This window comes from Camelus dromedarius, chromosome 1 (genome assembly GCF_036321535.1).
Source record: "Camelus dromedarius isolate mCamDro1 chromosome 1, mCamDro1.pat, whole genome shotgun sequence".
Taxonomy (NCBI): Eukaryota; Metazoa; Chordata; class Mammalia; order Artiodactyla; family Camelidae; genus Camelus; species Camelus dromedarius.
The window spans coordinates 70,099,150-70,112,982 of record NC_087436.1 but is presented as its reverse complement, the minus strand read 5'-3'; the positions used below and the strand labels follow the sequence as shown (position 1 = coordinate 70,112,982).

The 13,833-nt window shown below is 34.0% G+C and overlaps 1 protein-coding gene across 1 annotated transcript; it reads left to right on the top strand.

Annotated features, from left to right (window-relative positions):
- Positions 1–488: 488 nt before the first annotated feature.
- Positions 489–7,205, top strand: JCHAIN (joining chain of multimeric IgA and IgM). Its single transcript, XM_010982353.1, has 4 exons — positions 489–712; positions 3,963–4,089; positions 5,579–5,659; positions 6,313–7,205. Exons 1-4 carry the CDS (start codon positions 649–651, stop codon positions 6,515–6,517), a joined length of 477 nt encoding a protein of 158 aa, XP_010980655.1. The 5' UTR covers positions 489–648; the 3' UTR covers positions 6,518–7,205.
- Positions 7,206–13,833: the final 6,628 nt, after the last annotated feature.

The following is a 13,833-nucleotide window of genomic DNA, read 5'->3' as shown; positions in this document are numbered from 1 at the left end:
TCAAATTGTGACAGCAACGGATACATCTAGCATCCACCTGTTTCTAATTCCAGTTCCATGTTTCAGCTTATAAAATAACTGAAAGTAATGATAATGTGTATATATTATATATGTGATCTGTAATATATATGTTAAACCTGGTAGCTTGGTTAATTAAGGACTAGCAGAAAGAGTTGACCTAAGATACAATAGGAACCTTAACAGGCTTTAATTCTTTCCTTTTCCTTCTCTTTCCTTCATTTATTGTTCTAGGCACAACAAATATCATATTATATTTGATTTGAAAACCTTGTTATCTAGATAATAATGTTGAGAATCCCTATTTAAACATTTTTAATGGACTCCTGCCTTGAAATTATTTTTAGTCTTCTGATTTAATTATATAGAATAAATATAATATAAAAAGTAATTGCACATGGCTTTGGGGGATATTTTGGAAAAAAATACATAAATCTGAGCCATACATTTCTTTCCAGTGCAGCATTTAAATTTCAGACTTCAACCACAGTTGTGATTGTTTTTAGTTTGTTAGCTGCCTGGAGTGTTATTTTAAGAAAGCAGAAGCACCATCATTTGCACACTCCTTGTAGATCACACATCTTAACCCTGACATTTTAGCTCCAGTTTTTCACAAGAAGTGAAGTCAAGATGAAGAACTATTTGCTTTTCTGGGGAGTCCTGGCTATTTTTGTTAAGGCTGTTCTTGTGACAGGTATGTAGTATTTTGAAAATGAACCCAGATAAAAGGAAAAATAGAACACAGATCTGTTCTTCAGATTTAAACATTTATGTTTGTGCTTTGACTGGCCAGCTAGCTGGCTACTTTTTTCTAACATACCTTAATCTTTGTGTGGACAGTGATATTTAGATAGATATAACTCACTGTAATTCTTTTTATTCTTTTTTCTCTTATTTGTTTGCCTACCTAGAGAATAAGAGAATAGGTATTTCTGGATAAGTATAGATAGCTATATTTATACTAATACACCTATATTGAACCTGGAAAATCAGTGATCCTCTCCTTGAATGTCTCAAATGTATATTCTGGAGAAATGAATTAATAATTATTGTAAATACAATATGGAGTGCATTGGGATTTAATTTCCTCAGAGAGATTGTTAATTCTAACAACTTTCCTGGAGCTAAGTGTACAGATTTATTATGACCCTTAACAATGTTTAATGTTGTACAGGTTTCCTACAACTTGATGACTATGCTTCGGTTATTTTGTTTATTAACTTTTTAAACTACTGTAGAAAATGGATTATTTTCTGAATATAGAAGTACAATGTTTAACAATTTTCATTAGAAGGACATATGAATTAGAAGTCATATAATTAATAAGCTGGTTTATTCTAAGACTTACTGAGCTTATTTTTTTCTTGAGCTTATTATTTTAAGACAGAGTATGATGTAATTAAGAGTAGTTATTTTGCATATGTTTTATACTAATTTAGCATTAAGAATAGTGAACTTCTAATAGTATTTAAACCATAAAGATATTAATAGTAAACCATGTATAATATATGTATTTATACATATATAAATATACCTATAAACATATATGTGAAACATATATATGGCTATGTATGTGTAAAAGAGCTATCATTTACTGAGTAATACTATTTTCTAGGCATTATGCTAACTGCTTTACATATACTATTCCATTCTCACAATAACCATTTGAGAGCATGTACCATTATTATTTCTGATACATAGTTGAGCCCACTGAAATTTAGAGAGGTGAAGTAACTTACCTGAGATCACACAATAAACATGTGGTAGGTGGAACCCAAGACATCTGACACTATAATCCACACTCCTAACTACTTTCCTATTATGCCTTTATCAGAGAATAACTTTTCAGTAAACTCACTATGTTCATTTCTAGTACTTGTTGTTAAGTCTATTTTCTAATTTGTTTGAACTAAGTTAAGTTCAACAATTATTTATTGAGCACCTACTATGTCTCAAATGCTCTTGAAATACAGTAAGGCACAGTCTATAATAGCAGGTTTATTAGGAAAAAATACTGCCTGTTGATGAAACAGAATGTTTGAATCTTGTAAATCTTGGTGAATTGGAAGTATTTGTACATTTCCTGGTAGGTATATTAGACTGCCTAATATTTTTATATAATAATAGTAATGATGGTTTTTCCTAGGTTTCTGGCAAGAAAATATAATGTATACCATAAATAAAATACAGATATTTTCTATTTAAGACTTGATACTCGACTCAATCTATATTTTTGGTCACGCATTACACGCTCATTTGTGTTTTATTGAGAAAAACATTTGAGTCGAATAAAAGAGTAGGAAAGAGGACACCATTTAAGTCATCTTACTCTTTTGTTTTCTTTTTTTAATTAATAGACTTTATTTTTTAGAGCAGTTTCAGGTTCACAGCAGAACTGAGCAGCAAACACAGAGAGTTTGCACATAGCCCTCCCCACCCACACATATATACTCCCCTACCCTCAACATCCCTCATCAGTGTGGCATATTTGGTACAATAAATGAACCACATCTTACTCTTTTCAAAACATTAAGAAGAATTATATCATTATCTTAAATTGGCTTTGTAATGTTTTTTCTCTAGTACCATATGGACTTTTTATCAGAAGATTTATTAAAAACTTACGAATAATAGCATAATAATGCATTATAAAGTACTTCAAACAACTTTAAGTACAATAACAATGGTCTCAAAATGTTTTTATAATAACTTATTATTAGAACTGAAATACTGCAATTAGATCCTCTCTGCTCTGGGATCATCTTTGGAATAATTAGACTTCCAGTTACGATTATATCTATCCCTATCGTTTAATGTTTATAACTTGAATTCATGTGCTAAATCTTTATTTTTTAATTGAAGACTGATGGAAGGAAATTTTAAAGATCATTTAGCTGAAATTAAATTAAAAATATTTAACATAATTATGAATAATTAGCATTATTAAATAAAGCTATTTATTGTTAACCCTTCAAATATCTGTTAAGTGATCTAAGTTCAGATAATAAGAAATTTTCTTTGTTAATTCTTTGCAACACTTGCCAGACTTCTTTGTCTAATGTTCAGATTAGACAATAAATGTTGACATTCAGAGTTAAGACTTTAATGGTCATCTGTGTATTCATTCATTCATTTATTATTTTTTCTGTATACATGCATATTATATTAAATAGAACTTGTATCTCACAATATATTCTAAATTGTTTTGGCAAATTTATAACACTTTACATCTATATATACTGTATTAAAATAATTCTTACAAGAAATATTGATAAATATAGCACTTATTTTATTGGATTAAATCATTATACCATGATAACTTGATTGTTACTATGAAAAAGAAGAATATAATTAAGTTTGGGAAAATTATATGTATATATAGAGGAGAATAAAGTCTTACAAAATAAGGTTATCTTGGGGAAAATGTGCATGTTCTTAGCTCTCATGCAATCTAAGCAAAAAAAAAGTATAAACGGGAGTTCAGGAAGGACGTGACACTTCAAACTCGGTTTATATAGACTAATGTTCTTTTTTTATTCACTCTTGAATGAATTGCTTTGGTCTGAGAAAAATCCAGTCTAGATTTTTGTTTTCTCTCTCATTTTGGCATTTGGCACTGATTTTTATGAAGCTACATCATTCAGAGTGTTGTGCCTCTATTAAAATCATTAGATTAAAACTAGAATTCTTTCAGCTCAGCTTCCGATAGACTGGTCCCAGGAAAAAAGAGAAAGTTCCTTTTGGAGTTCGTTTGCATTTCCTTCACTATGCTGTGAGATTCCACTTAGCTATTTTAGATTAGGAAAGAGAACAAATGCAGAAAGATGAAACTAATTAACTATAAAACTTAATTTTTCTGCCAGAAAAAAGCTAAATTAACTTGTTACAAAATATAAAAATAGACTTTCATTTCCCTTTCTTCTTAATGTGTTTTATCTTTCAAGCCCAAGATGAAGATGAAAGCACCGTTCTTGTTGACAACAAATGTAAGTGTGCCCGGATTACTTCCAGGATCATCCCTTCTCCTGAAGATCCTAGTCAAGACATTGTGGAGAGAAACATCAGAATTATGTATGTGGTATTTTGCATTTCATTTTTTCATGTTGTGAGCAGAGGTACTTTCTGATATTAGAAATTGTTTGCATGTGATACCTACATCTTTACTCCTCTTTTTGATGTGCAGCATCTTACATAAGGCTGAATCTGATTAATGGGCTTGAGCCAATTATGGAGAAGTTGGGAGCAGGAAGGAAGGTTTCCAGGCAACCTAAAACCAGCCAGCTAGATCGAATAATAACTGAAGGCTCAGATCTAGTCATCAACATGCCCTTTTCATATGGAGTAATTTCAATTTGAATCAGAAATTTTAGCTGCCCTTGATCATTTCAAACTGAAACTTGAGATAACACTAAAAGCCTTGTTTTCTACCACATATGGACTACAGATGATTTCACATTGAACTCAATTATCTGCATAAAGGTAAGGTAGACTAATCAAATTGACTAAAGTGATTTGCTCTTCACTTGCATTTTAGTAGGACCGTTTAATAAGGTGGCTATAATACATTGGGAGGGTCAGGACTGAAGAGGGGAGTGTATTGCTACAATCTAGGAGAGAAACAGTGGTGTCCTGAATCAGGTGGTTGGATTTCACAGATAGCAAGAACTAAAATCAATTGAACTAAGAGATGGATTACATATAGGTCATGACAGAGAGGAAAGACTAAGGATGGTAACCAATTTTTGGCTTGACTATGTGGATAATATTGCTGAATACTGAGTTAGGAAACATGAGTTTTTCTTTATATCTTTCAGTAGGGAGGGGTACATATGAAGAGAAGTGATAACATAGATGGAAAAAATGTAAAAGTTAGTGAAATCACTTGAACTAGTTGGTATGTTACCTAATTTATCATGGAACATCTCCAGATCAAGAGGTCTGGATTCCAGTTCCAGCTTTACTACTTAGTAGTTGTATGAACTTGGATAGGTACCAACCCCTCTGATTTATAATTACTGCATTTCTAAAATGTGGATAATAATATCTGTCTGTCCACTCATCCCACAAATATTGAGTATATTCCACATGCCACACATCTAGCAAGGCTTTGGGAATATGTAAATGTTCTTGCCTCAAGGAATTTATAGAGTCTAAGGAAGCAGCTACTCTGTAGATAAGCAACTATGACATGGCATTTGTTAAAATAAAGGTATATTCACTTTAATGAGACTACGGAGGAAGGAGATGGGATCCAAGTAATCATCACGAGAAGGTAAAACTTGAGCTTATTTTTAAAGGAAATCAAGGATTTGCCAAGTAATCAAAGATGGTTGACAGAGGAATTGCTGTGAGGTTTATTTTGGATGAAAATGTTTAAAAAATAGCAGTTACTGTGAAATCTGAGTAATGGTATTACTTAAGAGTGCCTGTAGAGTGCTAAATATCCTAAATGTCCAAATGAAGCAGTAGGAACTGTCCTAGCAGTGCATCTATTACCAAAAATAGCAGTATCTGCTGGTTTCATTATTTTCCTTTTTCTTTCTTTCTTTCCTTTTTTTAGTGTTCCTCTGAACAACAGGGAGAATATCTCTGATCCCACCTCACCACTGAGAACCAAATTTGAGTACCATTTGTCCGACCTGTAAGAGATTTTCCTTCATACTAAATAGATATTGAAGTCAATAACTTTTAATCAAACTTATTAGCAAGAATGTTTTTGAAAACATTGTGGTATAAACATCTACCAATATAATTTGAACTTTTGAATACATTAACTCCTATGTTAATTATTAGATATCATAAATTCATAAAACTTTATCGCAGATAAAAGTTAGCTATGAATTTATTCTAAAGAAGAAATTATTGCTGTTAGTATAGGAAGGGCCAGTTTGTCTTTACAGTTCAATAACTGGATTTCAGACACATTAACATGCAGGTCTTTCTTTGGAAACTATAGAGTTCAACATAAAACAAACTAAAACTTCCTTCTTTGTTACTATAAATAACTCATTTAATCCTAGTATACAGTTGGGAATAAACCCAGCAGAGCAGAAGTTGCTGTATAGTATACACAAATAATTGTATTCTCATATTATCAATTATATTGCTTACTTTCAACTAAAGGTTGAAAAATTATGTAAATGATTCTGTATTACAGAGCAGCTGAAGTCTGAAAGGAGTAACCCTTTGTCAGAATTAACTGATTTTAGATAGAAATGTGTAGTCACTCAAATTGTGAGACAACGTTTGATGGGGATTGTCTACAGCATCTAAAGCGTGTTATTTGTTTTTCAGCTGTAAAAAATGTGATCTTACGGAGGTGGAGCTGGGTAATCGAGTAGTTACTGCCACCCAGAGCAATCTCTGTGATGATGATATTGAGACCTGCTATACCTATGATAGAAACAAGTGCTACACAAACAAGGTCCCATTTACCTATGATGGTGAGACCAAAATGGTGGAAACAGCCTTGACGCCGGATTCCTGCTATCCTGACTAATTTAAGTCATTGCTGTCTGCACAACTCCTTATCTTGAAAGGCTCTCCATTTTGATCCAGGTAGTTAATACATTTACTACCAAAGAATTTGAAACTATGATTTTTTTTTTTGGATAGTGTAAAACCAACTCCTCCTACCCAATAATTGAAATAGTAACATTATTTTTATTAGGTAAATTTTTAGCATTAAAAAAAAGACAAGGGGAGAAAATAAAACTAAAAGAGTAAAAATCAGAAGACATACTAAATTTTGCCCTTTTTTTTTTGGCTTTGCCCTGGAGAGCCTGAGCTTTTGCACATTCTGTATTCTTCTCTTTAAAAAAAAGTATCACTGTGTAGAGAAAATCTGTATGTAAATGTAGGTCAATTATTTGTCTTCATTAGAAAAATAATATTTGGAAAACACGTTTTGGAAATGTTTATTAAATCATTTAAAATGGGCTCTCTAATATTTATGAAACCAATTAACTGAAAGTGATGGTATTAAATGTGTAACTGAAAAATATATTTTGACAACAGATTTGGGAGCAAGTGATACAGTTTTTTAATAAAAGTTTTTTGATAATCAGGATAGTGTAAGAAATTCCCATTGGAAATCATCTCTGTTGTAACTGAATCTAACAAATTATGTATTCCAAAATATGTATTCTCTAGCACAGTTTGAACAATTAAATAGATTCATAAGCATATACCTGTGTGAAGTAATTTATTGGAAAAAGTTTGCTTGTGTTAATTTTGCTATATGTAAATTAAAATATTATGAGGAGCAGTTTGTATGATATAATTATGCATTAATCACTGAATTCAAATAGGTACATATTTGAGGTAGATTTGTCATTTTATAACTAAACTTAAATATAAAGACAGTGTCCCTCCTGACAAATACAGTGTTTATCATGGCACATAAAATTTTTTTATGGCAGAAACCCAAGGCCAATTGGCATATATATATCTAAGGGTACTGTGGAAAGTAAATGCTGACTCTGGATTTAAAATAATGGAAGGCTGATTAGTGAAATGCAGTTTCTTGAAGAGAAATTGTTCTGTTTTCTTTTTTTCAAATGGTAATAGTCGTTTTTAATAACTTCCACTGTGTTCATACTGATTATTCAGTGTTTTTTTTTTAGGGATAAGGCTCCGACACTCTGGTGCTTCAGTAGGAATCATAGTTTTGACATGCTAAAGACAAATCATTCTTGACCAATCTTCAATCTGGTATGTGGTTTTAGCAAAAACCTTGAACTTTATTTAATCAGTAAACAGTGACTGAATATTTACCATAAGCAAGGAGCTCTGCTAAATTTTTGGTGATTAAGCTGTGTTAAGTGCCCTCAAGATAGTCACCATCACCACTCACTTACTAGGCCTCTGCTCATTTGCACCCCGGTTCAGTTCGGTAACAGTCTTCTCCATGAAGCTCACCCTGACTGTTAAAAAAAAAATTGCAAACCCCATTCCCTTTCTTGGTTTATTCCACTCCCATGTACTTGTCATCCTCTAGCAGACTATATAATTTACGTAAATATCATGTTTATGGTTTGTCTCCCCCAACAAATGCATAAGCTCCACAAGCTCAGCCATTTTTATTTTGCCCATTGGTGTATCCCCAGCACTAGGAGGGGTGTCTGGCACAAAGAGGTGCTCAGTAAATATTTGTTGAATTAAACGAGTATGAGTGCAGCTTAACTGAAGAAATAAGACATATGCATAATTACAATCACTTGGCAGAATTGCATGAAACAAAGAAATAGTTTCCAAAGTGTTATGAGACTTGATAGGAGACTTTCTTCCCTAGTTTTATTGAGATATAACTGACATGCAGCATTGTATAAGTTTTAAGGTGTACAGCAAAATGACTTCCACATACTTACCTGTTGTGAAATGATTACCATAGTAAGTTTAGTTAACACTCATCACCTCATATAATTACAATTTGTTTTCTTCGTGATGAGAACTTTTGGGGGAAACTATTTCTGAAGAGGCTGCTCTACTCTCTTCCTGTCTGCCTTAGTTTCTGTGCATACCCAATAGGAAAAATTTTTGGTACCACGTTGCAGATGCTTGTAGGAGAGAGCCATGTGCCAGCACGACTGCCGCATTAAATGCCAGCTGGGAGAGGACTGCAAACTTAAAAGTCCTGAGTATTCCTTCTTTCAGAAGCTCAGTTAAACTCTAGGATTATCATTTAATAATTTAACATTTACTATGTGCTAGGCACCCATGTAAGTGCTTTATTAAGCATTAACTCAGTATAAATCCAGAGTAGATAGTGACTCTTAAATGAGAATTACTGAACAGTGATTAAAACCTTGTTAGTTTCATTTGTATGTTTAAGTGGACAGTATAGCAAGGATACAAAAGGGATCAATGCAGATGAGGCAGCTCTGAAAGGAGCCTCTCCTTTGTCTTTGTGTTTGTGTGAGGTCCATGGGCTGCTCCCAGCCAACGATGATTGAATGTGGCAAGGATACTGACAGGTTTTGGGGCGACAATGTGGTATAGTGGGTAAATTCATGGCCTAGCTTGGAATACAGACTCTGTACTTAGGGACTAAATAATAAGTCACTAAGGGGAAGTTCATTCAATGTAAGGTTGAAAAATGGGAATACAAATAACTACCTGACAAAATAGGTATCTTATAAAACTAAGGATACATTCTATGATGTATGTTTATCACTTTGTACAGCTTTTGTAGCATTCAGTAACCTGTAAATTACAGTTGGTATTGGGTGTTAATTGTCTTTTGGCTCTTCTCTGCCCAGGCAACAAATTAGAGAAAAATGTGAACATGAATTAAATCAGTGATTCTCAAACTTTAGCCTGTATGAAACTCATCTGGAGGACTCACTGAAACAGATTGCTGAGCCCCACCCCAAAGATGCTGATTAAGTAGTTCTGTAATGCGGCAGGAGAAACTGCATCACATGCGAACAGGTTCATAATACAGAATTCACTGGTGCTGGTGATGCAGCTTGGGAATTGCTTTAGAACCACTATTTTGTAATTATAAACCTCCATCTCCACCTAGTGGTGATTTATGAAATACAATTCATATGCATTTTAACACACATTTTATTTATTCTTCGTAAGTACCCTATGAAATAAATACTATCTTCATTTTACAGATGATGAAACTAAGATGCAAAAAGATAAAGTAATCTTATTAAGGTTTGACATATATCATATGGGGAACTGATAATTGGATTCAAACTCAGTCTCAAAGCCAATGTTCTTCAGTATGTTACCTTGCCTAAAATATATTTTCAGACCATTTCCCCCAGTAATTCTACTTCTGAGGAGGTAATCAGAAATATGGACAAAGAGGTATAAAGATATTTACCACAACATTATTTATTATAGTGAAAATTCATAAGAAATAAAAATGAAACGAAGTATTTTTAATTGTATGAAAATTGCTTATATAATGTGAAGAGGGAAATGTAGGCTATTTCATAAAATAATTACTTTAAGACTCCCCCCATACATACATAAAAGAGAAAATAGACCAAAATATCCCACTATAGATGGTTAGATTATGTATTATTTTTATTTGTTTCCTTTTACTTTTCATTATTTGCCAAATATTCTACAATGAGTGTATATTTTGGTAATTAGAAAAATATTATCATTCATTTTTATTTTTAATCAATTATATTAAAAATTTGGAAAATCTAAATTCATATTCATTTACAAAATGTGTTTAAAGAAGAAGTGATATTTATTCAGCATCTACTCTGTGCTCAACACAAAGCTGGTTGCTGTGAGGGATACAGAAGTTGAATAAGAACTGGGCCTCACTCTTTAGGAGTTTTCTTCCTTCTTCTCTAAGTACAGCTAACACAGGGAAAAATCAGCACATATTATAAGACAATGAGTGATTAAATGTAAAAAACGAAGTGCAGTGAGCCTTCAGGGTAGTTGGGAATCCTAGGGCTGGGGAATCAAAACCAGCGCTTTTACAAGATTCATGGGCATATTAATGCTTGAGAAACACTGGTATAGCATGCATCATTGTCAAAACAGCCTGAATCCTAGGTCGGGGAGACAGCTTCCAGCGTGGTTTAATAGCTGAGGGACTGACAAGGTCCTCTCCAAACAAAGTTTTCTACCATTACTGTTGTCTAAATAAGCTGAGAATCCACTCACTCTTTAAAGGCATGGTGGATAGTTTGGGAGGGCTACAAATTAATCAGCACTTGAGAAGGAATGTTTTTTTTCAGGTTAACCATAACAAATGTCTGCTTTATATAGTGCAGAAAGGAATGAGGCATGGTTACTTGGATAAATACAGAGGAAATTACTGTCCCAGTTTGCTGAACCACAGAAATGGAGGGTGCTGTGTCCTCAGAGAGATGAACTGGGGTGCTATGAGAGCAGAGGACCTTGACTGGGGAGGTAACAGGGCATGAGAGTAGCTTCATCTGTTTCACAATCATGTCTTTGTTGAATTACACCTTGGTTTCCTTCTCGCTCCTTTATTTGAAGTGTTCTGCTCTTCCAGCATGAGATCCTATTTGTTACCAGCTGAATCCTGTTTATTGGCTATGAATGCAAAAGGAGAGAAAAAGATCCAGTGGCTGATGTTATTGAGCTGGGGATGAGATGCAGAGGCAAGGAGGAACAGGTGGACAAAGCCAATAGCAATAACCCATTGTGAAATGGTGATTACCTCTTTTCTACTAAGTGCAGTTTTCTTCTGAGTGTTACTTGGGCAGTTTGTCTGAGTCACAGTGAAACATTTGAGGTTTTGTGAAGGAAGGGTAAAGGGATTTGCTGATTTCAAGTCCTACATTTCTGGTTCCCTTTTTGGTTTTTAGAAATAAAGTTTGGTTTCCCAAGGGCAAGATGACTCTTCTTTAGTGTCCTTCAGGTCATGACTGAAGGAGGGTGGGTTAAGTGAGGGCAGAGATACGTCAAAACAAATGATAAAAGTAACTCACATGTCATGTCTTGTGAATTTTCTTTAAAGATGTATAAAGTTAAGACTCTGATGTGAGTGACTAAAGTAAAACATGTTCAGAGGAACCAAAAAGCCAGGGGAAGGATATCTATGATAATGGCTACTTGGTTGAGTTTTTCACAAGTGGTTGGACCCTATATTTCATCATCCTATTTTGCTTCTTGCTCAAAATGAAGAAATGGAAGACTTCCTCCAGCCAACTGGATCAATGCCCAACTACCCCCTAGAGAAATCTAACATAGGCTTTGAGACAGAAAAGCTTATAAGGCAAGTGTGTGTTAGCCTTGCTGGATTACCTCCTGTATTTGTCATCCTCAGATGTTATTTTCTTCTTAAATTTATCAACTAGTGTCATCACCAGGATATATCCACCCATTTTAGAATCAGCATATGATGACCACTAGACATAGGGCCTCACCATAGACATAGAACTGAGACAAGAGGGAATCACTTTCAGGGCCTGCCATCCCCACTGCATGCACCATAATCTTAGAGCTGACTTTAAAAGCGTAATCAATAACTTAGCAAGAGCACACAGAACAATTTCCTTATTGTAGGGAACTCAGCTCTGGTATCCATGTTTACAGAAGGATACCTGTGGTGGTGAGATAAAGAGTCATATTCTATGGGGATGTCCCCTCCCCCTGTTTTTCACTCTATATTCTCAAATTCAGTAGATGTTTTTGTCCCACTGTACCTTTACATTTTACATTACAGAGGTCTCAGATGATAAATTAAAAGCTGTGGTGCCTCATAGATGAAGATCTGTTGACATATCTGCCAAAAGAAATACATGATCCATGCATTTTGATGAAATATTGAAGTGAATGAATGTTTTACAATGACAGTATTTATATCTAGGTTTAAAAAATCATTTGAAAAAAGTAGTGAAACATAACAATGTAGTTTTATTTTGATGAGAATAATTCTTAAGAGAGTTTTAAATAGAATAAGTTAATAGTTTTTCAACATGTGATTAAAATCTGGTGGTGATGGATTTAAGCAACTAGTAGATGATGGATGGCCTAGATAATCTACCTTTAAGACCTCTTCTTACCCGAGATTCTACAATGCAAATGTTGCTGAATATATGAAGCTACAGAGTGTGGTGTCTCATTCAGCATCCCAGATGGTTTACCCGTTGGACAAGCACACTGTATTTTCAAGGGAGCTTTAAAAACTTTTAAGATCAATCAATCAATACATGTTTACTGACTATCTACTACATGCAAGACACTGGGCCAGGAACTTGGGAAGACTCAAAGGACAAGATTCCTTTCTTCAGGAAGTTTTCAACATTATATTTTCCCAAATGTCTTCTTGTGACATCTATCCCAGGAAATTTTCTCCTAAGAAACTCTTAAGAGTTAGAAGGCAACTTTCTGGATAATTCTGAGAATTCTTCCTCTCTAAGAAGGAGTATACAGAGAGTAGGCCAAAGTGCCATTAATAAAAACAGAACAAAACACCTGGATGTATTCTAAGCAAGGCAATATAGAAATATCTACTTTACAAAATAATTTACACTATTTAGTCAAGATACAAAGAAAATGTGTCTGTGAATAATTCTACCAGGACATGAAAAATAAGTCTTTATGTTAGTAGTGGCATACACCAGTAGAATCACTTATACTGTACTACTAGAGAAAAATAAACACCGCGTGTTTCTCTTACTTGATTAGGATAATGTTACCCCAAATGTATTCTCTAGATCCTGCAGATTTTGAGTTGGTGATGGGGTATGGCAAGTCCTGCTCTTTTTGTTTGGATGCTCAGTCGCAGAGAGGGAGTCCTTCCCTTCCTACCTTCCTAAGCTTTGTCCCCAGGATACTGGTTCTGGGTAACTAGCCTCTCTTCCTTCTTCTTGACTGTGTTGTTCTGGCTGAGCTGTGTCTACCTGGTAAAGGCCTTAAGAAAATTAAAAATAAAAGTAGGTATCAGTGTCCACTATTTCTGAAATATATTCTACAATGATGGTTAGGCTGGGCCAAGAGAAAAATTAGGATAGAATTTAGAGGAGATACAAAGAGAGAGAGAGAGATGCAGTCTTAAGATACAAAAATGGTGTAAAGGGGAAAAGATAAATAGAAGGGAAGAAAGGAGTTAGAGAAGAAAGGGGTTGATTGACAAGGGATACATTGGGAGACAGAACAGAAAGCTGAGAAGAGAGGAAGACAAAATGGAGAAAGTAGATGTAAAGACAAGTGATGGTTAAAGGTAGCTTAGTATATAAGAAGTGATAGAGAGGGCAAGATGGGGAAGGAAAAAATAGAAAGCTAAATATAGAATGGTTGAGGAAGAAAAGAAGGAAGGAAGATAAAAAAGGAAATGATAAAGAGAAAGAAAGAGGTAGTGAA

Bases quoted from the DNA above. Each gene is read 5' to 3' on its own strand.
- JCHAIN (XM_010982353.1), top strand. From the start codon at position 649: ATGAAGAACTATTTGCTTTTCTGGGGAGTCCTGGCTATTTTTGTTAAG. The intron at 4,090-5,578 runs GTATGTGGTATT...TCCTTTTTTTAG, and splicing joins GAGAGAAACATCAGAATTAT to TGTTCCTCTGAACAACAGGG. The intron at 5,660-6,312 runs GTAAGAGATTTT...TTTGTTTTTCAG, and splicing joins GAGTACCATTTGTCCGACCT to CTGTAAAAAATGTGATCTTA.